This window comes from Thamnophis sirtalis, unplaced genomic scaffold, assembly GCF_051295495.1.
Source record: "Thamnophis sirtalis isolate CommonGarterSnake01/CBP01778 unplaced genomic scaffold, rThaSir2_p1.2 scaffold_4, whole genome shotgun sequence".
Lineage (NCBI taxonomy): Eukaryota > Metazoa > Chordata > Lepidosauria > Squamata > Natricidae > Thamnophis > Thamnophis sirtalis.
This window is the reverse complement of record NW_028261384.1, coordinates 93340111-93367106: the sequence shown is the minus strand read 5'-3', so window position 1 is coordinate 93367106 and position 26996 is coordinate 93340111. Positions and strand designations below refer to the sequence as shown.

The following is a 26996-nucleotide window of genomic DNA, read 5'->3' as shown; positions in this document are numbered from 1 at the left end:
GCTTATCCAGTTGCCCTTTTTGTGCTACTACATAATTTTAATGCCTCTTCTCTATTAAAAAAATTCTGGTTTCAAAATTACTTAGAGAAAACTCAGGCATTTTATGGTGTCAGGGCCACATTGATACTTTGGCTTTACCGGTGGGGCCAACAGTTGGCAATTAGAAAACAAATGTAGATAAGCACGCTGCAGAGGAGAGAAGAAGAAGCCAAGTTAGGTCCAACTCTACACAATTCTTGTATGCTCCTTTAGTCAGCTGTTGGCCGCAGGAGGACAAGAGGAGGAAGTGATTTTCTACTCCTGTGCAGTACTTGCCCTTCAACTGAAACAACCTGAGGATATGATGAATTTTGAGGGCATCAAATCAGGTTACATTGGTTCGGCCCTTTACAACAATCACAGCTTTTCATGTGGCCCATTGGGAAGATTAATTACCCACCCCTGACTTAGGAAGATAGTTGGAATTCTGAGAGTTAGTTTGGTGTTGGGGTTAAGCCAGTAATCTCCAACCTTTCCACCTTGGCAGCCCAGCACACCGGGGTGGGGAGAGGGTAGGTGAGTGGCAGGAGCACTCAGCACCATTGGTCCAAACGACGGGCACACACATCCTCCACCCGCGCAAATAGAGCTTCGTTTGTGAGGGGAGGGGTGCTTTTGCACAAGGCTGCACTTATGTGAGTAGCGGGCACCTATGCAAACAGCAGGCACTTGGCTCATGTGCAACGCTGCACTCGTGCAGACGATGCTTGTGCTCACACACAAAGCTCCACTTACATCAGTGGAGAGTGCTCACGCAAGTGGAGCTTCCCTCATGAACACAAGTGCCCTCCACTCAAGCACCCTCTGCTCGTGCAAATAGAGTTTCACCCGGGCATGTTTGCCCAGTGTTCCGAGTGCAGCTTTGCGAGCACTTGCCCATCGCTCATGTCCTGTTTTGAACAGCCATGGCCCAGTAATGGGCTGGGGATTGGGGACCCTTGAGTTAAAGCATCGAGTTAGAAACCAGAATACTGTTAAGTTCTAGTCCTGTCTTGGGTATGAAACCAGCTGGATGATCTTGGGTCGGTTACTTTCTTGCAGTCCTAGGAAGGAGACTGTGGCAAAACACTTTTCAAAAAGCTTGCCAAGAAAATTGCAGGGACTTGTCCAGGCAGCTTTCAAAAATCAGACACAATTGAATGGAAGGAAAAACAAAATTGGAATTCAGACTGTAACTGAAGTAGCCACTCTCAAAACAATGATAGTTTTTAATCTAGAAAAAGGTGATTCAATTGATTGTATTATAGGATGATGACAAAGTTGTCAATGCATTGGATTTTGCCATTTTTCTTCGACAGTTCATATGAATATACCATCAGATACTCAGTTTTATCCACATCTTAAGAAATTAGTCTTCCTCAGGAAATTATACTGATACCCAACGATACTAGTTATTATTGAGATACGTGGAGGGTAAAAATCCATATAGGTCGATGGTGCCAGGTTGGAGAAGACTGCTCTAGTTGCATGGAAATGTTTGAATCAGAAATGCATAAAATATCTTCTCCTTGGGTTCTCTTAGGTGTTTAATTTTATCCAGATTGAAATTTCAATATTCTCTTCTGCTAGTAGAGAATTGAAATCTAAAATCTGAATTTGGTTACCCTATCCTACCTCAAGAGTATATTTGTAGAAGAAACTTGATATGGTTATTCATAGAGGATATACACTTCCTTTAAAGACTTCCAAATTCCAAAAAGCATGCTTCAGAGTATATCGGAGCACAAAAGTGACTCCTGTTTCAAATTCTTTAAAACAGCATTGCCTTTTTCTATGATCACAAAATTGCTTGGAGGAAGTTGCAGACACATGTTTCTGCATGCTGCAAAACATTCCTATTGGGTTGAATCCAAAGGATTACACAGCCCTGAAAAAATGTTTTGTAATTGTAACCTATGCCAGGTAAAAGCAGGATTGCAAATTCATGGGTGTAATATAGAGAATCTTTGACCTAACGACTGTTTGTTCTAACTTATGATGGTGCTGAACAAAAGGACATATTACCCCCTCCCAAAATTTCCATTGTTACAGCATCCCTGCAGTCTCAATAAAAATTGGGTTGCTTGACATCACATTTTTCCTTAATAACCGCAAGTCCCCTTCATCAGAGACCAGGAGGCATTTCTTAGTTAGGTCCACCAGTTCATCAGCTTTGCCTCTGCTTCACCAAACCCAGATGGCTTGGGCCCTCTCCCTACCTCACTGCTTACCTTCCCTTTCCGTGCAGCTGCTGACACATGCTCCTAATCAAAGTGAGACACAGTTACTGTAGAATTGTGTAATGTTTCCAAAGATAGAAAGAGCTTCAAATCATTGCTAGAGTTGGTGAATATCTTGCAGTGTTCTGAAGCTCTTTTGAAACATGGCATTTGATAGCTTCCTGTAGTAGATGTATCTCATTGTTGACTGGGAGGTCTTGTCAGCATTGCATGAATTGGAAAGATAAGTAGACCCATGAGTAGTAGTTGGGTGGCAGAGGGAGAGACCTGTCTGTAGTCAGGTCTTGTTGACGAAGGCCTTCCAGCCAATAACAAATTTCCATGCACCAGTGAGCATTGGCCTTCCCAGGGCCTCCCCACCCCTAAAGCACCTCTGCAAGTGGCTTAACAAGTGTAATGGGGAAAACTGGGATTGTGGTTGATAAGCAAGGCACTTGCTTAATGACTGCAATGAGGCATTACTCCCAAATTTTGGGCTTGCTAGTGATCATATGTCACCTATCAGCAGACACAGGATATGGCTAGGAGTCTTTTTGCCCTGTTCTTCATTAATTTCTCAGGAAAAAGAAAGAAAGAAAGAAAGAAAGCTTGCTTTATGGCTAGATAAATTATGTCTTTCAAGTTTCTTAAAATTTAGATAATTTAGAGTCTTTCAGTTAGATAATTTACAGTCTTTCAATTACCTATTTTAAGAAGTGAATAAGGTAGGCTTGTGATGAAAAAAATAACTACTATTCTTGGAGAACTTTCTGTCCCCGTTATGGAGTGCTTCAATAGGACAAGTTTTGCAAAGTTTCAGTCCTATTCCAATCATAACCTTCTTTCATGACTTTTTCAGATAGAGGATATGTCTGATACAGCCTTTGCCACTCTCCATGCTAAGTGTGAGGAAATGGAGCGAGCCAGGTGGCTGTGGAGCACAAGTTTGCCACCACAACGGCGAGGTAGCAGGTAAGACTGGCTGCTGCTTCAGAAGCAGAGTGCTTAGCAACCTCAACACTTCAGTTATAAGCACCTGCTGTGCTTTTTAGCAGCATTGCAGCAAATATCATGTCCCTGTTGAGATACAAAGCTTATTTGGGCATGAATAATGGGGTGGGGGTGGGGGTTGCAGAAAAGCATTTCCTGGTGCTAAAGTAGTTTGCACTAGTGAGAATATATCCTTCAGTAAAAGAAGTTGATCTGCATTTGTATGAGTATTACTGATACCTGGGACATTATTTTCCAGGAAGAGTTCAAAAGCTTTATAGTCATACATGACTTGGGAAACACATCTGCTACAAAGTATAATGGGAGAGCTCCCTGTTCCAAGAAGTTTAGAGCCTGAACTTTAGGGACGTAAAAACGGAGGGGGGTGGGGGTGGAAAATGGAATTTGGAGAAATTGGAGGAATTTAAAGAAAAGGTCTCTCAGCTACTTTTATTTCATGTGTCAAGATGCTTTTTAACAGTTTATGCCTTTTGAATTTTCAATATTTCTGCATAAATACTATCTAAAACAAGATGAGTTCTCCATACAAGTTCTAAAATTAGAGAAAGAGAACCCAAGTAAACATTAAGTCAAAAACAGTATATCTGTCAATTTATTAATCAGGGAAAAATAATCTAAAGCCACATATTTGTACTTGGAGGAAATATATAAATCTCTAAAATTATCAATTCGTTTGAAGGAGAATTTGGAGTTGGTATTTCAGTCAGTGAGGAACAGTGCAGTGGCTCAGTGGTTAAGATGCTGGGCTTGTTGGCTGGAAAAGCTGCAGCAAAGTTTGGACTTCACCAGTCCATTGTCAGGCAGATGATGTTGAATTGCCTCCATTTGTATACTATTGTTATTTTCCACATGAGAGGTTGGCCAAGCAAGACCACAATAAGATCAAAGAACCTCAAGACCAATCTTTCATAGGTGAATGTCAGTATTTGTGAGACCATCCTCAGGAGAAAAATACTATCTGGCTGAGCCTGAATGCTGTTAGAAGAGTGTTCTGTGGATAGATGAAACCAAAATTACATTTATTTTGACTCAAATAAAAAGTGTTAATGTTTAGTAAAAGGCAAATCCTGTCTTCCAGTGTGAAAATCCCATCTTTGAAACATGGCAGATCATGATTTAAGCTTGCTTTGCTATTTCTGGATAAAGTCAAGCTTGCCATTATTGATGGAACTATTCTGAATTAAACCAGCAAATTTTATAGAAAAACTTCAGGCTATCATCTGTGTCCTAAAGCTCAACTGCCTCATGCAGCAGGACGATGACCCAAAACACACAGGCGGCATGACCAAAGTAACTAGAACAGAAGAACATTTTGGAATCGCCAAGTCTAAGGTCCTGATCTTGATCCCTTGGGAATGTTGCTGAAGGACTCGAAGCAGGCAGTTCATGTGAGGAAGCCCACCAATATCCCTGAATTGATGCTTTCTGTAAGCAGGAATGGGTAAAATTTATCCAGGCTGATTGCAGGCTGATCAATAGTTAATGGAAACATTTAGCTGCAGTTACTGCTACCCAAGGGAGGCACACCAGTTGTTGAAAGCAAAACTTTTCATACTTGTAAACACAAATACTCAGATATGTAGCTATGGATCAGAAAATGTCTTTGATTCATTTAATTGGGCTCTCTTTATCTAATTTTAGAATGTGTGGAGAACAGGTCAGTTTCTATGTCATATTTATATAGACATACTGAATTTGAAAAGGTTCATAAACTTTAAAAGCACCACTGTAATTGAGTTCTTGAAATAGTAAATAGAGTTTGTGTCAAAAGCTTTTGGATGAAGGATAGATTCAGAAAGCGGGGAGGACATAAGAAAGATGTTTTGAGAGAATTTCAAGTGTAAAAAAGTGTAAGCCTTCTCTGAAAGAAGGAGACCTTGTGTGAAGAGAGCATGACCATCATGGGCAGAGATGTATGCAAGAGAGGAGGGAAATGATAAGGACCATGCCAGGATTCTTTAGAATAGGGGACTTTTCATTGGCAAGTAAACGTTCACTTTCCCCGTGTCGTTTATTGGTTCTACGCTTCATTTATGACTTGTCTGGATTAAGATGGGAGAATATAATAGATTGAAGAAAAACTGTACCAATTAATAATTGCCATTCTTATATATTAGTATTTATTTTACTTTCAGGTCGTACAGGTCTACAGATGGACGGACAACCCCACAGTTGGGGAACCCATCTACTCCACAGCCAGCTTCACCTGATGTTGGAAACTGCTGTTCCCATTCAGATTTCTCCCATCTATACTCTCCACGCAGCCCCATCAGTCCTGACCTGTTCTCTGGTCCTCATACCCCTTTGTCTCGAGACTCCATGCGACATCTGTCAACAGAGGACACACGTTGTTCCACACCTGATTCTGGCCTTGATGAACAGGTGAGTGAATGAATCTCTTCTGGTATTTAATGAAACAATCTATGACACTGTTGGCCTTGTAGGTGAGGATTGCCCTTGTTAATTTGATTTGTTACTTTTTACCTACAAAGATTGAAAATATTCTTGGTTTCTGGCCCCAGATTTGGGGGATACCAGTTGCATATAGACTGAAAATTACTTTTAATTGCAGTTCTATTCTGAAAGAATATTTCTGGTTTCCAGATTATGTCTTGTATTAGTCTTGAGTGTTTACACTCAGCAGCAGTGTGCTTCATTGCTGTAGTTGCTCAGTGTGTTTCATTCCAAGGGCTTCCAGATAAAGTGCCATGGGACACAGAGGCGATGAAGCCTACCAACCGCTCTGCCTTTTCTTCCCAGACTATACAGCCCTGGGAACGGCGCACTTTCCCACTGAACTACAATCCCAAGACGGAGTGTGAGGAAGAGACAGACCCACAGGACCGGTCATCACGTTGCACGCGGCGCACATCAGGCAGCAAGCCCTCCCGAGAACCAGACACTGCCTCCATCTCACCTTCCCTTGCTTGCTTCAAGAGCCGGAATCCGGGGGCCACAGCCACAGTTCAGCGGCCGGCCCACAGATAAAAGAGGGACAGGAAAGTGGAGCAAAAAGGAAAAAAAATCCACCAAATTAACTCTTGGCATTAAAAGTTTCTGAAATCTGCGTTTGATATTCAAACATCCTGCCGGGAATTTTCACAGTTTTTAGTGAATTTAAGGAGTTTAGAAACTGTTTTCTTTCTTTCACTCCTTCTCCCCCCCCCCCTTTCTTTCCACGTTTCTTTGTCTCACACATACCTTATCCAGTGCTGTGGTCTGATGAGGAGAGCAAACTTGCCACTCCCTCCTTGATCGTAGGTGTACACTCCTCAGAAAGGAGAGTGAAGCTGGCTGGTTTACCCTGGAGTTAGTTCTCTGGTAAAAGGATACTTTTCATTTTTTTTCTTTTCTTTTACTGTTTAGTGTCTGTTTTCCTCACCTGCCAACATCACGGTGCCCTCCCTTACCCTTAAAAGTTTAGTGAAGTGAAATTAGTGGTAACAAGTGATGTTTCCTGAAAGAGACCTTCCCTCCCTCCCACTGCCCACTGGCACTAGAAAGCACTTGCAATGCAAACTCAAGATCACTTGGTTCCTTAAGGGATAGCTACCCATTGCACCTACTATCAACAAGAAGCTCTTCTCCAGTGACCTTCGATATGTTCTGGGGTTTTCTGCTGCTTCTGAGACCGTCTCTCCATATTAAACAAAAAGTTCAGTTGTGTGAGAAAAAGCAATTTTCCATAATCAGCCTGGATATGTTTTGGATGTTTTGTTCATATTGTGTTTTGTTTTTTAATGGCGGATTATTAGTGGGGAGAAGGCTGACAGCCATTCATTTCAAGAGGAATCTCTCTTTCCATCTTTCTTTTTTTTTTTTTTTGCTGGATGTGATCTAGGGTTACTTTCTTCCCTTTCTCTGTTAATTACTAACACTTCTGTGTTTTCTTTTAATTTTGCATTCTGTCCATTAGTTTGAAAGCTGTAGGTTATACATCTCCAGCTAATAGATTGCAATACAGTAGTGTTGAGCCTTAAGTACTGGGAGCGATGTCACAGGATTCAACAATTTGCCACCCCAGATCCACAAGCCATATAGTGAGTGTGGTATAATCTCATTGTTCCCTTTTCTTCCACCCTCTATTAAAAAAAGTAGTCTATGCATTGTTTGAGATTGCATTTAAATTTGAACATATGTCTTGAGTACCAAAATATTTGTTTTTTTCCAGAGAAAGATTGGATGTTGTTATTCACCTCTACCTCTTACTTATCTCAACTGCAACTTACAAGTTTTGAGGCAGAAATGAATCTCAGTTATGTGTGCGCCCCCCCTCCCCTGCCCCAGAAAATGGCTTGAGCTGAGTGCCAAGCTGAACAGATCTGACTTTTTTTTTATATTTAAAGAAGCAATTTTGAGAAATGAAACTCTCGGTTTTTCTTTTCCTGAAAATGGCTTGGGTTGGCTTTTGCCAAGCTGAACAGTTTCTGGAGTTTTTGTTTTGTTTTTATAATTTAAAGAGCAGGTTTGAGAAAGAACTCTCAAATCTCACGTCATCTCACGTCATGTTTCTTTAAAATGGCTTGGGCTGAGCCTTGCCAAGCTGACAAATCTGGTTTTTTTTTTTGGTGTTGTTGTTTAATTTAAAGTGCTGACTTGAGAGAGAATGAATCTCAGCCATGGTTTCTTCCCCCCCCCCCCCCTTTGAAAATGGCTTGGGTTGACTTTTGCCAAACTGAACAGATCTGGTTGTTTTTGTTTTGTTTTTTTAATTCAAAGCCCAGATTTGAGAGAGAACTGAATTTGAGTCATGGTTCTCTCCCCCACACACACACCTCTTTTAAAATGGCTTGGGCTGAATCTTGCCAAGCTGAACAGTTCTGACTTTTTATATATTTAAAGAGGCAGTTGTAAGAAATGAATATGAAAATTCCCCCCCCCCTCCCCGAAAATGGCTTGGGTTGACTTTTGTCAAGCTGAACAGATCTGTTTTGTTGTTGTTGTTTAATTTAAAGTGCAGATTTGAGAGAGAACTGAATCTCAGTCATGGTTCCCCCCCCCCATTTAAAATGGCTTGGACTGAATCTTGCCAAGCTCAACAGATCTGATTTTTTTATTTATTTATTTAAGGAACAGTTCCCCCGCCCCCCCTGAAAATGACTTGGCCTGGCTTTTGCCAAGCTCAACAGATCTGTTTTGTTTTTTTTTAAATTGAAAGAGCACTTTTGAGAGAGAAGTAAATCTCAATCATGTCCCCATCACACAAACACCCCACACTCCCACCCCTACGGCTTGGGCTGATTTTTGCCATGATGAACAGATCTGATTTTTTTATTTTTATTTAAAGAGCAATTTTGAGAGAGAAGTAAATCTCAAATCTTTTTTTTCCTTTCCTGAAAATGGCTTGGGCTGACCTTTGCCTTGATGAACAGATCTGTTTTTTATTTTATTTTATTTAAAGAGCAGTTTTGAGAGAGAAGTAAATCTCAAAAATCTTTTTTCTTTTCTTTTCCTGAAAATGGTTTGGGCTGACTTTTGCCAAGCTGAACAGATCTGTTTTTTTGTTTTGTTTTTTCGCAATTTAAAGAGTAGTTTTGAGAGAGAAGTAAATCTCATGTCTTTTTTTTTTCCCTCCTAAAAATGGCTTGGACTGATTTTTGCCAAGTTGAACAGATCAGAATTTACTTTAGTTTTAATTTAATTTAAGGCCACTGTCCTCACTTCACTTCCCTGGTCACTCCCATATTTTGCACACCAATCCATTGTAATGTTTTCCTGACCTTAGCGGTGTGGCTGTTGGTCCCTGTCCTGTTGTTAAGCATTGCGCCTGTCTTCTATATTAATCACATCACCAAAAAAGGAAAAAAAAAACTTTTTTCTCATTTTGTAATCGTAACAAAATAGTAGCTAAACTGCTTAATGGTTGGGGTTTTTTCACAATTTTCAACATTACCTAAAGTTTTTGGTTCTGTTTATTTTTTTTTTAAAAAAGGAAAAAACCCAATGCTACTATATCCCTCTGCGTTAAGTGCTTTTCTATTTATAAAGTTGAAAATTCTGAATAACCATCTTAGCGTTAAAAAGGAAAAAATCTACAAAAAATAAAAATAAAACCCACCTTGTATTTTGTAAATATTTCTTTTCCTGCTTCAAGCTGTGTAATGTCCTTGTTATATAGAAATGCTTTTCTTCAGAGAAGCTGATCTTTGTTTAATGTCTTGATTCTGTTGGCCAAAGCACCAATGTGTGCTTATAAAAAAAAATTAAAAAAATTTAAAAGTTAAGGAAAGTGCTATAATTTATTGGGGAATAAAATGGGGAAAATACATTGTAGGGGATTTAGAGAATTAAGGAAACTATTTCAATAGAAAACACAGTGGTTTTCATTTTTGGATTGTAAAATGAGTTTTACGAACTATTGATAATATTTCAAAGAAATAGTACTTTTTTCAGATAGGTGATTTAGCCAGGATTTTGAGAATTTTACTTTTTATGATAGGTAAAGCAGCTGAATAAAAGTGAATGCCATTTATGGAATGGGCAAGAGATGCTGCAAGAAATGGAAGGTGCAAAGACAATCACAGTTGCCTTAATCAGCTTGGTGTGAGCACCATCCCATCCTTTCAATTAAAGGAAAGTTTTTCAGGCTTAATTCTGATGATTACATTGAGTCTGGAAGCTTTTCTTAATGGCAGTTTGGAAGAAGTTTGCCCCTGCTTCTGTCTGGGGAGTTTTCTTCAACAAAGACAACACATTGAATTATTGTTGTAATGACTTTTTATTTCCAAATTCACTTTTACAGCAACAGTCAGTGTAAACCAGTTGTTACACACAAATACAACATGGACAGTTACAGACAGGTAGCTAAGCTAGGATGACCATATGGAAATCTCATGCCCTTCCCACCCCCTCCCGGTTTCCCCGTCTCTGAAAAAACTTTTAAAAGGGAATGATGGTGTTTTCCAAACTCCATTGTCCCTTTTTTGTACTTGCAAATTTATGTAATAAAGCCCCTTTTTTGTGAACTTCAAAACCAATGTCATGTTTTAACACTTTTAAACCCCTAGATATGTATATTTATATACCAAGATAAAACAGAAGCCACTCAGTTTAAGATGGCTTTGGTCTGGAACCACCTTGGGTCTTCACCATCTGGGGGAAAACATCTGTGAATCCTAGAAGGACACAAAGTCAATCAAAATACAGTTGGGAAATGGGACCTATGATCAAAGAAAATGGCTAAAAGAGGGTAGGCGAAAGAATTCAGAACACTCAAATATGTGTGAAATGCTTTGGAAAGAGGAGGATTTAAGCACTAGTAAATATAAATGGAGGCAAGGCATAATTTTCTGAAAAAGGACTTAAAGACCAATACTCTTTCTAGAAGTAGAGCATGATTGCTCTTCACTGTTGAATGCTGAAGAAAGAGAGTTATCAAATGTGGGGGTGTTTTGAGGCTTATTCTACTACAGTAGCTGCTAAGGATATTGTAAGATTTTCCAGCCCAAAGTCCTCAAACGCAAGCAAAAAGAAATCACAATGGCATAGTGTATAGGTTCGCAGTGAAAGATTTTCTTATTTTGATAATTTTTTTAGTTTAAAAAAGAATAAACCTACCATCCTAACTTAACTACAGAGGTAACAACAGGCTTATAAATGACTGGAAAGTGACTGCTGATGTACAGATGAATCCTCTGCAAAATCTTCTCTTCCACTTGAGCGTTTGAGGAGTAAAATACCTCCTTAGCTCTGTCCAACCCACTCTCCCCTTCAGATCCCACAAGTTCTGCTTGTCAAAACTTTCTTCACATGATCCAGATGATTGATTAGTATACAAAAAAAGAGGAAACCTCCTTTGAACTAATGGAGCAAGTAATTTCCCCTTGACTTTTATCTTGGTACTGAAAAAGGATGGCGGTACCACAGATGAACATCATGTTTTTACAGCAAATCAAAAGGGCAATGCTGCTGACCAAGAATTATTGACTTGTATGATTTCTTCAACTTGGTGCTGCTCCTCTATCCATTCCCCCTCCCCCAGAATATGATGGGTATTAAGGATCATAAAGCAAATGATAATAACTGGACCTTCTTTTAATTGGCTTTGAAACAAAATGTTTCTTTTTACCAAGGATTCTTTATCTGTTGCCTATTAAGGTATCCTGATTTTGGTAATTTCAAAATTTCAGACTTGAAATCAGATTAACATGTTAAAAAATAGATTGTTTCCAGAGCAAACCAGTTTTCTTAAAAGCCCTTTCAACTTTGATCATTGTCAATTTTTGCTGTCAACCAAACACATGCAGTTAGACTTTGAGTTAGCATGATTACCTTTGATCACATGCATGAAACTACAGCATGCAGAGAAAAACCAATCTCTTTTATGACTGTTGGCTCAACCTAGAAAGGATACAGGCTGGGATTTTCATTATAGTCCAAAGGGATACCATGAACTAGGTTGGAAAGGGATGATCACCAAGGAAGTTTCCTGTCATTGCTCTGAGTGTAGAAGAGTGAGCAAGAAAACAGAATTCAATAGTGATGAACACCATAATGATTGTATATACTGCAAGCTTCAGTTTTTGTGGAAAGAAGAATGTATCTCTAAAATCAACTAGATATTCTTAGGTGCTCTTAGAGCACTCCACTATAATTGATCCAACAGTCATTCTTGTTCTACTCCGCCTATAAAATTCCTTATTTTTATGTTCTTTTGAAATTTTCATTAAATCATCCTAAAAAAATGTCTCAGCAATTTCAAACACTTATCGCTAAATCTGGTAGAAAGGGACAAACCAGTTATTCACAATTTCTGTTCAGTCTAATTTGTTGCCCCTCACAGACATATTTCATATAACACAGATTCTTGGAGGACTCTAAATTTATTCATTGCCACTATGACAGGTAATGCAAGATGGGAGTTGTAATTCAGTAATATTTTTGTGGAATATCAAGTATATCCCCTTAGCATAGAAAAATTTCTCCCGACAACGAGCAGCATGTGGGGAAAAGCTTGTTAAATCAGTGCTTTCATGCAACGTGCCTTATGAAAATTATGTTTTTTTTCACAGTGGATCAATTAAAGTTCACAGATCTTCAGAAATCAAATGTCTTTTAGCAGTGCTTGCTGCAATGCAGTGAGTGAGCTTAATAGCAGAAACACATCCCTCATTCTTACAGCTAGTTCTTATGACAACTCTTCTGCTATTTCTGAATTACAACTCCCAGGATCCCTAACAGTTTGATGATTAGACTCATGTGGTTGAGTGCAAATCATAATTCTGCAATATCTAAGGTGCTAAAGAGTCTCCTGAATAATCTACAACTAGTAACTGAATGCTAACTATTGAAAGGAGTGTACTTGCTTCTGGCTATGATTTCTGATGTGTGATGCTTCTTTCAAATACACAAATATTACATAAAGATGTATGATATATAGGTCAAAATATACATGTTCCCACTTCTGCTGAACTGGTGTCCTTTCACGCAATTGTCCTTCCTAAAAAACACCTGCATGCACCATAAATAAGTACATCAATTCCTTTATTTTTAAATATGCCTAGAGCCATACCTCTATCTCACAAATTTCTACATTTACAAAAAACATTGGAACAACCAGGCCAATTGGGCTGAACACAAAGGCAAATTTGCTTCTTCCCCAGCAACTCTGGACAAATTTTTATGGTGTGACAAAATCATGGAGGTTGAAGGTGAGATGGGCAAAAGAGAGGCAATAGTTAACTGAAAAAGAGAAAAAAGAATGTAACTGATCCAATAAAATTAAAAGAACTTAGCATATAAGAAATTAAGTCCAATTATTTTAGTAGGATGACCATACAGCCTAAAGTCAAAAGATTAATTTTAGATACAAACAAAAAATAGATAAGCTATCGCCTTTAAAATACATCATTTCAATTAAAGAGAACTGGCATTCTGCAGGCTTTCAAGGCAGTTTTGGCTTACGTCTTAATTATCCAAAGCATGCAGTTTTATCTTGAACTTAAACCTGGTTCCCAAAAATTCTCAGTACCAAAAAGAATAGGTGCATATGTAACATAACAGTCCTTTCAAAAGCTCTCTTTCCTATATCAAAATTTTTCCTTCAAAGGAAGAAATATACTTCAAATATTAAAGCCTGGGATTCCAGCTCTAGCAGGAGAGACATTTGAAGTAGAAGGTCTGCTTGTACACTAGAAATCTCTGGACCTGCATTAACTTCTATACTAAATAAGCAGCCATGATTGTTAAGGTGGTCATGAGGCTTCTATGCCTTATATTTCAATGGAAAAAACTTGGCCAAATAATGAGCATGTACAGCAGAATATATCATTTTACGTCCCCAAGTTTGAGATTTCAAATATCACTAATTTATATGTAGTCAATTAAATTTGTTTTTGTTTTGAGATGAGGCGAAGTGATGGGAGACTTTTTAAATAGCGTATTCCATATAGGATGGAAATCTTTGCTTCCAAGTTGTTAATTATTATGAAATCCTAAGACCACAGATGACTGTTTAAATAAAGGAAGGAGAGGGAACAGATTAGAGTTGATATTAACTTTAAATAAATAGGAATGATGAGGGATGTAGATGGGGAAAAAAGAACAGAAAGAAGGAACAGAGTTAATTTTTCTCTTATTATCTCCAACCACTACAATACAATCACAAGCCTTGCTTGGCCAGGGAAGCAGAAACTTCATCAGCCAATGTGGCCAGTTGAGGGGAGTCCACCATGTTGATGCTTCCAGTTGAAGAGACATTGCTAAGGCGACGAGGAGAAGCCTCCCCAGAAGCAGTGGGTGATTTGTAGACAATTTCAGCTCCATGATCAGTCTTGGCTTTGGCATTCTCACGAAAGGTCAATTTATGGCTTTCAATCTGAAATGAGACAAGGTGAAATGGTGAGGACAGAATGAGGCAGGGAATTAACACCTTCCTCACTTCAGTCATATGTTGGTACAGATAAAATGGTTCCGCCTATAGAAATATTCTCATATTTTAATGTGTGGTTCGAAGAATAAACTCTGGGATCCTTCTTGCCAATCAGAAAGTGTTGAATATCTATGGTTACTCGACCAGCATATCCTGACATACCACTACCATATAAAGTCCAAGCTACAAATTATCCTGATATAGGATATAAGATATAAAGCTTTGTGCAAAAATAGTAACTTTTTACAAAAACAGCTTTCCAGACCCAATGAAATATTTCACAGGAAATATGCTCATCTGAATTCTGTATGATTGGACTCAAAATACACAAAAACTCCTTAAAATACTTTGCAGATGAATGTGAGGGGTGGTGGTGAGTAGGATTGATTGTAGCACAAGAGAAACTGAGGGGGGAGCCCTAAAAAATTAGGTAATGTCTCCTTCCACAAACACAACCTGCCTTCTTCAAATAGGACAACCTGCCTCTCCCACCCCAGTTGCACACACCTCTCTATTCATCCAACCCAACATTAAGAGGTGCAGAATCTCTGTTTTTTATCACACTGGGAGCCTAGCATCAACATTCCTCAACACTCATTTAATACTGACAACTTTTTTTCCAACTGGAAAAAGAAAGAATAGGAATGAAATTATTCCAGCCACCCAGCCACCCATCCAGCTTTGGGCATCTAATTCCCTTCTTGCTCTCACAAAGCTTATGACAACAAGTAACTACTTACTGACATCGCATAGGCGCAAGTCGGGGAGTGGGCTCTCCTCGGGGATGGAGGGCTCCGTGATGGGGGAAGGAAGCCCAGCCTTATTGGGGCAGTTTTGTACACGGTTCTTGTCTTCCTTGCCCTTCTCTCTCTGCATGTGGGTGGAGAAGGTCAGTGGGATGCAAAATAGCATCATCAAATAAGATGACAATGAAACCAAAACTTTTCAATGGGGAGGAAGAGACATATGGAACTGAAGGAAGAAAAAGCAGCAGGAAGTATGAAAAAAGAAGCCACAGTAACTGAAGATGAAGAATGTAAGAGCTAAAGAAGAAGAATCACATACCACTGACTTGACTCTGAATCCTACAAAGGATGGCTGTTACTAATAGTTCATTAAGGGCTCTTAACCTGCAGTCTTAACAGACCAGCAAGATCAAGCATTTTTTTTGCAGCCTAGCCCTAGCCTATAGAAAGGATCATTAATTTGCCCTTCAAAAATTGAGTGATATCGCTTTGAAGCAAACAGTAAAGGAAAGATCTATGGCCAAAATGGGAGGACTCCCTCCCTCACCAGCTTTTCTTCATACCCAGTTACATGGACTGCAATGCAATACTGCTAAAACAGATGATGTCGGACCCAGTTTCAGTTACACCTAATTTAGATGTCGTAGTGGCTAATAATAAAGACCCGCTTTCTGTGGGTTTATTCTTTTTCTAATTCTTTCTACACTTTATCCCCTATGCCACTGGTTCTCAACTTGTGGTCCACAGATCCATGAGGGACTGCAATGTTGTCACAAGGGGGACCGTGAAGGCTCGAAGAAATGATATGATTTAAATCTAAAGTCTTGGGGGTCTCTGCCCATGGTCCGTGGGCACAAGAGGTGTTTAAAGTAGGCCCATGGTGAAGAAAAAGTTGAGAACTATTGCCCTTTAAAAAGATAACGTAAGTGAAGGACACACTCATTATCAATTTATAATTTATTTTCAACCCACTAATGTTTTTTCCTTCCAGGTGTTCAATAGACATACAAGGAGATGCCGAATGTAACAATGGACACATTTCAAAGTCCCTTAAAAATAAACCTGGAGGTGGGATGAACTATATAATCTTGTATCTACATTAAACCTTTCTCATTTGTCCAGAAGGAGATATAAAGCTGAAGTGCTCTATGGTACTGACAATCTCTGTTTAACACCAGTAATTTGAAGCAGAAATTCCATTATTAAATGACAAAGTCATAAGTGTGTGTGGGGGGGAAGCAGTTTTTCACAGTCCCAGTTATCATTGTTAAGCACATCGTGTGCAATCATTAAGCAAGGATCTCTAACTACCGGATCTCTAACTACCACTTGTTCAGCACCATCTTAAGTGTGAATGGTTACTGAACAAGTCGTTGGGAAATGAGGATTACCTGTAAGGCATGATATTACCTGATACATAATATCACCTAATGTTTCTAGCCAACTGCCATTTGATGACTGTATTCAGCCGTTGTGGCAGCCATTTTATGAATGGGCAACCCTTTTTCCAACTGCAGCTATTTTCCTTAAGTGCTATTCATGTATTCTCGAACTATGGGACCAAAGCCATAATCAAGTACATCTATTGATATGCTGAATTATCCCAACTGTGATTCAGAAAATTCAGAAGGAAGAAACAATGCAAAAAGGAGGAAGAAATGCAAAAGTTGTGTCAATATCAGTGAGAGAAGGATAAGGAAGCAGAAAAGTCCTCCCATCAGAAGCCAGAACATTCATTGGAAAGAGCTAATGAAAAACAAAAAGTTTTTATAAGTTATTAAAATGAAATGCATCTGAGTGGAAAGGACTGAAATGCATGTGAGTGGAGCCTCCCTCCCCAAGAGAGGAACAACAGATGAGGCACATACAAACAAAAGAATAACTCGCATTAATGGCTCACTCTCAGATTGCTGCTTCAAAGTTGATGCTACATTTTTGTTGCTAACCCTGAAACTATGTGAATATAGCAATCTAAACTGAGATACCAATTTACAAGAAAAATAACTAGGTTTAGATAGCTTGTGATTTCTATCTCAACTCGATATACAAAACTTAAGAGATTAAATCTTTTACTGCACGAAGATAAATATAATAACTACTAGCAGCTGTTGTTGAAGGTATACCTAGGATAGCATCTTGAAAAACTGATATATGAACATCATGGTCCAAATTTTTTTTTTTTTACTTTACTTTATTTCTTTATTGCTCTACTTTCTATAATAACACCAATGTATTGTGTAACAGTTTTAAACTGACCACAATCAATAAAAAGGAAGTATTATACAATACCTTTGTTTAAAACCCATCATTAACAATTTGAAAGACAGAGCTACAGAGCTATAATATTTCTTTTCTATTCTGCTACTGAAATAAAAACAAAACTTCTTAACCTTTCCCCTCCTCCCTAATGGTACTCTTAAAAACCATACATTGCATTCTGTTGATACCATGTTCTACTACACTGTTGCCTTAATAATGCATACTGCAAGCACAAGTTGAATTGCTGAATAATGCCTAAGGAAAGTATTTATTTTCTGAAGACTTGTTACAGAAATAGAGTAGTTGCAAATAAAACAGTAGCCTTGAAAGTTGCTTAATTATTATAGTTATATGGTTGTTAGTATATTTCCAATTTTAAATTACTATGATTCAACCAAACAGAAACTTACCAGATTTAACTTCTCTTTTGCCACCTAGTGGGATACTTGGGATTGATGAGATTTACATGGCTCTTTGTTATCAGATATAATTCCAGACATATTCTCATTTCTCTCTCAATTGCTTGTAATTTTGCAGTTTTTATGTTTGTGAGCACAGAAAATTTTAATTTACACAAATCAGTAATGTTGATGTTGCTTCAGTAAAGGAGTTCCTTAACCAATCAAAGTTTTTAAAAACTTTGAAAGTTTTCAAATTTTTCTTTCCTACTACTTCAATGTGTTTGACAGTAAGTGTTGCAATAATGAATATATTTGGGAACATCACAATATTGCCTTCTCTTACTTGTCACAAATCAATTTCTTTTCCCTCAAAGTTTTTATTTGAAGAAGACATTTTGAACTTTGCTTACACATCTTTGCATATACCTTCTAAGTAAGATAACTCTGCTAGTGACTCATAATATTCTTCTCGCTCAGACCAAAAGGAAGTACGTATCTCACTCTGTTTCTGATGTAATAATATTTTTCCTGTTGATAACCATTCTGTATGAAGGAGACACCAACCTTGTTTCAGTTCACAAAGTTTGGTATACAGACTCAACTAAAGTGACCTACTTTTAACTAAGTTCATTATTTTTACAATTTTGTCTTTTCAACTCAAAGCCAATCTTTTTTTAAAATCAATATTATAATATCCCAAAGGGGCTTTTCAAAAGGCAACTGGATTGTGTTACTTTGAAGACATTTCCCTTCTCATCCAAGAAGTTCCTTCAGTTCTGGAAGTCTTCAAGGGACAACAAAGTCCAACTGCCTTTTAAAAAAGCACCTTTGAAACAATCATGGCCTGAATGACTGAGAAACTCCATAGACATTTAGTTATGTTATTATACTACTTATAGCAAATGTTGTTCAACTTCTTTAACTTCAACCTCTGTGATGTCACCTCTGTAAATGCCTACCCATTCACTAGCTGGGGGGGGGGAGAGAAACACTGATCCTTGGGATAATCTTCCTTTAATTCACTCACCTCAAAACCTTTCAAAACACATTCACTATTACAGATTTCCTCAAAAGCATCAGATAGTTCAGCAATCATTCACATAGGAATGCATTCTTATTTGCAAACAGAATCATTATTTCTGCTGTAAAGGTAATTTCTGGGTATATAATTAATGAGCAGTTATAAGAGTTTACTATAAAATTACCATATTGCACCTCATCATCTTCTGTAGCATGATTGAGAATCATCAATATAGGAAGTGATACAGGATAAGGCTTTATCCTGTGAGCAGAAGTGTCCTCAAACAGGCTCTTTTTTGTGGACTGCATTAAACTGGCAAATTTTTAACAAAACATATCTTTAATCTGGCCAGATTAGTCCAACTCAAATTTTGGAATACAAAGTTAATACCTTTAAGACAACTCCTAATCAGTGCAGATATTCCAACATTGGCTTCTGATTAGCAGTCTAAATTACTATCTTTTGTAGGTAGAGCACACTGCAGAAAAGTCATGCTATCAAGGATCGGATTAAACAAGAAACAGACTTTTTGGGAATGTTTACAGCTGAAATCCAAAACATTCTTGGGCAAACTTCTTCCTATGGGAACCAGTACTTGGCAACAAGATGCTCCAGATTTTCAGGAACAGCTTGACCCAGAACAAAACAAAGTCCTAGCCATAATTGACTAACTGCTCTATTTTGCCTTGTTTCATCATCAAGCAGTGCAATACTGCAAGTACTCGGAGTCAAACAATTCCATTGAATTTCTCCCTATCCAGCCCAGGTTATCTACCAGCCTAAACCAGGTTGAAAGTCCAATTAAAACAAGTATGTAATTAACTTCCAAGCACATTCCACTGACTTCAACTTCCCTGAAAGCTGTCCTTACAGGAAGACTCTGTATTCCATCATGTTATCTGTTTCCCTATGAAGATGATAGCAATTGGTAATATTTACACCCTGTGGAAGATAGCACGCTTCCCCTTTCAACAACCTAGAAGCAATTATTTGAGCAAGTAATGATCAAAAGGGATTTTTTTAGCGTGATCTTTCAAAGACAGAGCAAGATTTGTGAAATTTGAGATAAACTTCAAAGGTACCATGTGGTATCTTCATATATGAAAACAGTATTAAATCATCAAAACATCCACGTTCATTGTAGACTTCATTATCCAGTGAGGCCAAGAAATATTTCTCCTCCCTTCTGCCCTGTCTGAAATATTGCTGTTGCATTTCTTTTGACATATGTACTTAAAAGCAGGGGTTATGTTATGTTTATTTCTCTGATGATCCTAACGTTCTCCTCTTTTGAACTATTTTAGCAGTAGATCTTGGTGAAAAAGAAGATGGTAAGATTGCTATATCTTAAAAAACACTGTAGCTGGAGAAGAAGAGTTTCCACAGCTAATATAGAAAAATCAGAATAATTTCCAAGGGCATGATTTGACTTTTCTTAATATTTTGGCAAGTATCAGAGCTGGCAGAAATATATTTAAAAAAATCTAAGAATGAAAAAAAGCTTGTTTAGGAACTTGGTGATAAATATCCTTATCCTAGCCTTCTATAGAATTCTTTGCTAGTGGGATAGGGTCAGTGATTAAAAATGTAAGTTCAGTTTGCCCTTCTCCCAAACCTTTTAACACAGCAGATGCTCAGTAAGACAAGAGACCAGGCAAGACAGCCAAGTCAAGATGACAGTAGTATGACAAGTATATTTCTGGATCTGGTGTGCTTTTGTGATTTATCCACACTATTGTAATAATATTTTCTGTGCAGGTAAAAATGTTTGTTCTATGGGGGAATCCTTGTAAGGATTAGAGAATATGGAGATGTATCAAAGGGATAATATCCAAAACAGGAAATCATCCATTCTTGTCAGTGTTCCAAATGTCTCAAAATCTTGCAGAATTTAATATTTAGTTTTTTCCTGATCATTTCTCTCACATTCTCTAAGAGAATACAGTTATTGTTCAAGACCATTCCTAAATAAGCATACTCTCTCTAAATAACTCCAAATGTGAAAACTACCAGAAAAATATTTAAATGCCATTAGGAAATGCCAACAGGAAATATGAGGTGTACTTTAAAAAGTCTCAATATACCGTCTAAAATCTGGTTTGAGAAAGAGTGGGATCATAAAGTAAAAACTAATAGTTGATTAATACTATGTATCATCTTCAACTTCACTGCACAAACTTGTTGCTTCTATACTCACTCTTATAAAGGAACAAGTATATCTGATAACCTGCTGGGTATGTTTCCAGTGTGGCAGCCTTGTGGTTTAGGTATGTCTGTACACATCCGAAGGTGCTTGTTGGAAAATGTACCAAAGATATATGAAGAAGGATACCTTCTTTAGCAAAGGCATTCCACACAAAGAAAAAAATTGCCTTTTCCTCTTGGGCACCCATTTTTGAGGGAGATCAATCTGAGAAGCTTATGTGAGCTTGTATGTAGCATCTATTAGCTCTTAGTTGCTTCTTTACAATTAAGAACAGCTGCTGGTTTAGTCAATGTCTTAATATGCTTCAGTTGGCACTGGGGATATTTACAGATATTGTGCTATGAAAATTGGGACCTAGTAAGAATTGTGTTAAGACTTAAATTAGCACCACTCCAGAATTAGAAGATTTGACAGAGATACTATTTCTCAAAACTTAATGCAATTATTGCCTTATAGCCTCCTAGGCAAACCAGCCCACATCACCTACACAACTAAAAATAGCAAGAGAAAACCCTTTTTACCTTCTTATTTCCTCCTCCAGGAATATGGGTGATGTTATCTAATGATCCAATTTTTGATTGCACTTTATCTTTGAAATCCAGTTTCTCAGATTTCACCTCTACCAGTCCACCACCTAAGGAAAAATGAGCAGGATTAACAGATATCAAAAGGAACATATAATGATGACTTCTGAAGAAAATACTTTTCTATGTGTATGTTTGTGAATGCTTCTTTCCTCAAGCAGGTATCTCTGTCTCTCTCTTTCCTCTCCCCTCCCTCTCCCTGCTTTCCAGCTCCGTTCACCACCGTGCAGGGCAACAAAAGTAGTCTGTGGGACTACGGTAAAAAAAATAGTTCAGACCTTCCAAATTCTCACCCAAAAAAAAAAAAAAACATTTTGCAAAATTGGAATGTCTGAACTAATTTTCTTTACCAGAGTCACACAGACTATTTTTGTTGCTCTGTACGCGGTGACGGTAAACTGGGCCCTTGCACGTATGCACTTGCCTCCTGTGTGTGCATGCCAGGATGGCGTGGGCCAGGCCCAAGCAACATGGACCTGCCCTTTACCATTTCCAGGATGGCTGCATGGACATCTGACCTCATCATGGGCCAGATCTGATCTGTAGGCCTTGAGTTTGACTTCCCTGATTTAAACTGACTTCCCTGATTTAAACCCCAATTTTTTTACACCTTTTCTCTAGCTTCCTGTTTTCTAGACCCCTATTTAAGTAAGAGATAAAAGCAAGCAGGGCTTACATAAAACTCAAAGAACTACTGGATAAGGTTTGTTCCCAGAGCAAACTGCATCCCTACTAGAAGTCTGGAAATTGATGTTCTAAGTTACAGCAGAGAAGTCTGGTGCACATTGAGGAAGGACTTCCAGACTTCATCTTGCAACAATACCACACCCAAAATGTTTCCCTTAAAAGGGACTAAAAACACTTGGAGAAATTTGTTGTTCATTTAATTTTACATTTAATTAAACATAGTTTTTCTTTCTGATGTTCTGAAGCAATAAGTTGATAGGAATTCTGTAAATGACAGCATCCAGCATTTTGTAGATACTTGGTTTAACAACAGCAGAAATAAACATATAGAAGGAGTAATTTCTCTGATCTCATTTATCAATTATAATTATTCATTATTCTCTAAATAACTCTATATCCCTTGCAATTACCTTTATCTTCATCATCTCAGTATTTCTTAAAGGCAAAATAAAAACAAAACTAACATTTACCCAAAGACAAACAACACAATATATCTTACAAAGATACCTCAAAAATAAAGTACATAGATATCACCTGGTTTGTGATGAATGTTATCCAGAGACCCACATTTGGATGTTACATGGCTAAGATCCACTGGCTTGTATACAATTTGTATCTGTGAGAAGAAAATTGGGAAAAAAAACACTATACACTATGGGATTGGAATTTATTTTAAATTTTAAAAAACCCCAACATATGCTGAAAAAGTGAGACATACAAAATATTGGAACTTGTTTGGAAAAGAAATACAGTTGGAAGAATCATTTAAGTAATCATTTGAGTAAAAGCTTTCTGCAAGAAACTGTGAAGTCAAAAAAAATGTGTTATCAAATTTTCTCCCAAGCATGCAGCACTGATTCATTTTGTGATAAGATTAATCTTTAAGAAGATTCATTTAAAGATTCATGGGAAAATAAGAACCATCATAAAAGCAAGATACCCATAAAATAGTTGATCCCATGTTTTCAAATAATCTATTCTAAAAAATAATTATCTTGGTTTTTAGAATTAACTATTCAGTTCTATTTTGCCTTTCAAATTCATGCTGTTTCAGGTTTTTTTAATAGCATAGGAATCCAAAAATTTCAGTCATTTATAGGCTATCCATATTCTTAGAATATTTCACAGAGAAAGCCATACTTTAAAAATAATTTTTGTACTCATCTCTGAAGATCTCACTATTCTTGCAAAATTATCCCTTATGTGACACTGCATTTTCACAGCATGCAAAAACTATTATACCTCCAGAAGATGGAGATTTGAAACTGAGGGCGCTTAAATGAAAGTAGAAAATGGAGAGAAAGAAAGAGAAGTGTAATCAAATAAACTATATCACAGAGAAATTATTTAAAAGCACAACAACAGAAACTGAGCTAAATACCTTTTTTGATGTAAAACTTAAGGTTTATGTCCACAAAACTGAAAGAACAGAAATAATCAATGTGCATTGAAAAGGCTGGCGGGGGGGGGGGATTAATTTTTTAAAGGATCTTTTTAAAATGCAACTGAAAAAGCATTTGGAACAATGTGGCATTATAATCACAGTAGAGTCAAGTTATCAAGAAATAAGACATGCACAAACTACACAACTATAAACAAAAATACTTACTAGCAGTTATTAGGTTACAACAAATAACACTGCAGGAAAGCATACAACTGGAAAAAAGACATACAATATAGTCCCAAAGGGTGGTGACCAAATCCATCTTTGCTGTGCATTTTGCTCCAAAGCTGAGCAGGTACCAAGATACTGATTCCCTTGTAGCCCTCAAGGATTCTAGACATTAGAAACTGAGCAACCCATGACAGGAAGTAACCATAGTCCTGAGCAAATTGATGCTATGTTATGATATGTGGAACTCACTCAAAGCAATTGTGATTACAAGTTACAATTCTTCTCTGGTCTGTTTCTCCTATAGGGATGCATTGGGATTTTTTTTTCCTGGAATGTTTTTCTCTGCAGCCCTAAGCTAGATCCAGTCCACTTTCAAACTCTTGTGTTTCTTCTGCCAGCTTTTGCCACCATCTTTGTTACTCTTCTATTCAGTTTCCAGACATTTATCACACTGATGTAAAGATGGATAAACAATGTCTTGACCCCTTACATAACTTCTTTCCAATATTTTTTTTGGATTATTTTTTTAAAGTATTTATAATTTAGACTAGTATCATTTTATCAATCCATTTACTTATGATGGAATTGATGGCTTGAGTTAGACAGGATATACAAGAAATTCTCAGGCTGCTGACCAGCTAGAGGAACATTTCAAAATCTTATATTACACGGATGCATTTGAACATATAAACCCATATGCAAAAAAAAACCCAATGAGATCTGAATGGATTACCTTTTACTATAATCATCTGACCTCCCTTCAGAAGTACTCTTCATGTCAGATCTACATAACATTACTCAAATAGAAGCCATGTGTTAAGAGCATAACCTTCCTCAAATCAGACAAAAGACCTACCTCTGCTACTCATTTTTCACACAAACATTCCCAAAAAACATTTAAGAAAATACGCAGATCAATTCTATTTTTAAAATTACCATTGAGTAACTATAGCTTGCCAAAAAAAAGGAGGGGGGGGAGAAGTTTTTTCTAAAAAAATCTCAAGGCAAAACGGCATGTCCCCTTAGATTAGAGGTAGGGAACTATGGCCCCTTTATGACTTGTGGACTTCAACTCCCAGAATTCTGAGTCAGCTAATCTAATCATCTCCTTTTTTAAAACCTCTGCACTGAGATGCTGCACTTCTTTTCTGATTTGCTTAGTTTCCTCAAAACCCAATACAATTACATAGATCATACAAGGTGTTTTCTTCTGTAAAATGTGATGCTTAGTAACAGTACCTCATCCTCTCAAGCCTCCCTCTAGCAACTCTACTCTCTGAAGAAGTCCTTCATCTCCCTGGCTATTTTGAGAGGATGGTACCTACCTCACTATCCAAAATCAATGGATTCTCTCCTCTTCCCTGTTGAAAGGCTGCATATCACTGAAAAGGAGGTAGCACACAGCAAGGATAGAAAGTACATATATCAAGTGTAAGTGTGTAGGGGTGTGACACACATTGACCTGATAGACAAAGGGAAATAAAGAAGGAAGAGGACAAGGAAGGACTGAAAACAAATTCATAATCACTATCTGTGAGCCTCACATTTTTCCACAAGTTCTATGTCAAGAATTTAGAAATTAACCTCCTTCAAAACTTACTTCATGAAATTTGATTTACAAGACATGCTTAAGAGAGATCTAATGAAAAATGTTTTCATTATTTACACATTTTTAACTTAGTAAGCTACAGGACTGCTGCTGTGAATATGACAGTACTGTCACAATTTAATTCCCTTTACAGACTCTAATAATCTAAACAGCATTGGCTAAATTTCAAGACCTTGTAGGGAATGCTAATGGAAAAGAAGAGTAGCTTTTTAAAAAGCAATATTTTAGAATGATATTTATAAAAATTGTTGCTAATAATTGTCTAATAAAACAAGTTATTCGTTTCCATATACACCATGTGCACAATTATTAGGCAAGTGAATATTTTGACCATATCATCCTTTGTATGCATATTTTACGCCTCCAAGCTGTATAAACTTGAATGCTTAGTGAATAGAAGCAGATCAAGTGATGTGTATTGGAATAATGTGGGAGGGTGTGGCCTAAGGATATCAACACCCTTTATCAAGGTGTGCATAATTATTAGCAGCTTCTTTTCTTCAGGCAAAATGGGCTAACAAAGAGATATAACTGATTCTGAAAAGTCAAAAATTATAAAAAGTCTTTCAGAGGGATGGAGCTCTCTTGAAATTGTTCAGATATTGGGGTGTGTCAAAGATTTGAGAAGAATCAAACATGAAGCTACCAGAAGCCTATTATCCTCCAGTGTTGTCATATTCCAGAACTGCAACCTACCTCGAGTGCCCAGAAGTACAAGGTGTTCACTGCTAAGAGACATGGCCAACGTAAGGAATGCTGAAATCCGACCACCACTTAACAAGATGCATAAGTTGAACAGCAAGACTGGCCAAGAAATATCTGAAGACAAGAGTTTTCAAAGGTTTTATGACTAATGAGATGAGAGAGATGAATGGGCTGGATCAGTAACAGACACAGAGCTCCACTTCGACTCAGATGCCAGCAAGGTGAAGGTGGTACTGGTATGGGTTGGTATTATGAAATGTGAGCTAATTGGACATTTTCAGGTTGAAGATGGATTCAAAATCAGCTCCAAAACCTACTGCCAGTTTTTAAAAAACACTTTCTTCAAGCAGTGGTACAGGAAAAAGTCTGCATCTTTCAAGAAGACCATGATTTTTATGCAGGACAATGTTCCATCGCATGGATCCAAGTAGTCCACTGCATGCCAAGCCAGTAAAGGCTTTAAAGATGAAAGAATAATGATATGACCCCTTCCTCACCTGACCTAAACCCTATTGAGAACTTTTGGGCCCTTCTTATATGGGAGATTTACGATGAAGGAAAACAGCACACGTTTCTGAACAGTGTCTGGGAGGCTGTGGTTGGGGCTGCACAAAAAGTTTATTGCCAACAGATCAAGAAACTGAGAGACTCCATGAATGGAAGGCTTATGACTGTTATTGAAAAGAAGGGTGGCTATATTGGTTACTGCTTTTTTTGCACTTTTTTGTAAATGTTGAGTTTGTTTATTATTCTCACTTTAACAGATGAAAATAAATAAGTGAGATGGACAAATTTTGATTTTTCATTTAGTTGCATAATAATTCTGCACACTAATAGTTGCTCAATAATTGTGCCCACATAGATATTCTCCTATGAAATCCATTACCTCACTTACTTTCTTAAATATTCAAGTCTGAGAGGAGGCGTGGCTGAGATTGCAATGGTACAACGTGCGATCTTGAAGCTCCAAGATCGCCGTCGATATCTCTGCCACTGGACAGTCCTTTTGGACCTAAACCGTCCTGTAGAGACAGTGATAGAGAAG

General features: G+C 37.7%; 2 protein-coding genes across 27 annotated transcripts in view; one reads left to right on the top strand and one right to left on the bottom strand.

Annotated features, from left to right (window-relative positions):
- The window catches only part of KANSL1 (KAT8 regulatory NSL complex subunit 1), a 154133-nt gene extending 146248 nt beyond the window's left edge, over nt 1–7885 (top strand). For all 5 annotated transcript variants that reach the window (XM_014062727.2, XM_014062732.2, XM_014062731.2 and 2 more), the window contains 3 exons: nt 3097–3209; nt 5384–5630; nt 6009–7885. In XM_014062727.2, coding sequence (XP_013918202.2) covers nt 3097–3209; nt 5384–5630; nt 6009–6236 — 588 coding nt within the window. In that variant the 3' untranslated portion in view covers nt 6237–7885. The remainder of the gene's footprint in view (nt 1–3096; nt 3210–5383; nt 5631–6008) is intronic.
- A 2062-nt stretch (nt 7886–9947) lies between these two features.
- MAPT (microtubule associated protein tau) overlaps nt 9948–26996 on the bottom strand; it is a 116933-nt gene continuing 99884 nt past the window's right edge. For 21 of the 22 annotated variants that reach the window (XM_087713430.1, XM_087713438.1, XM_087713429.1 and 18 more), the window contains 3 exons: nt 22557–22638; nt 21273–21385; nt 9948–14064 (listed from right to left, as the gene is read on the bottom strand). In XM_087713430.1, the coding sequence (XP_087569556.1) occupies nt 13849–14064; nt 21273–21385; nt 22557–22638 (411 nt within the window). In that variant the 3' untranslated portion in view covers nt 9948–13848. Of the gene's footprint in view, nt 14065–14858; nt 14989–21272; nt 21386–22556; nt 22639–26996 lie in introns of all 22 variants that reach the window. The other variant, XM_087713433.1, reaches the window with a different exon arrangement.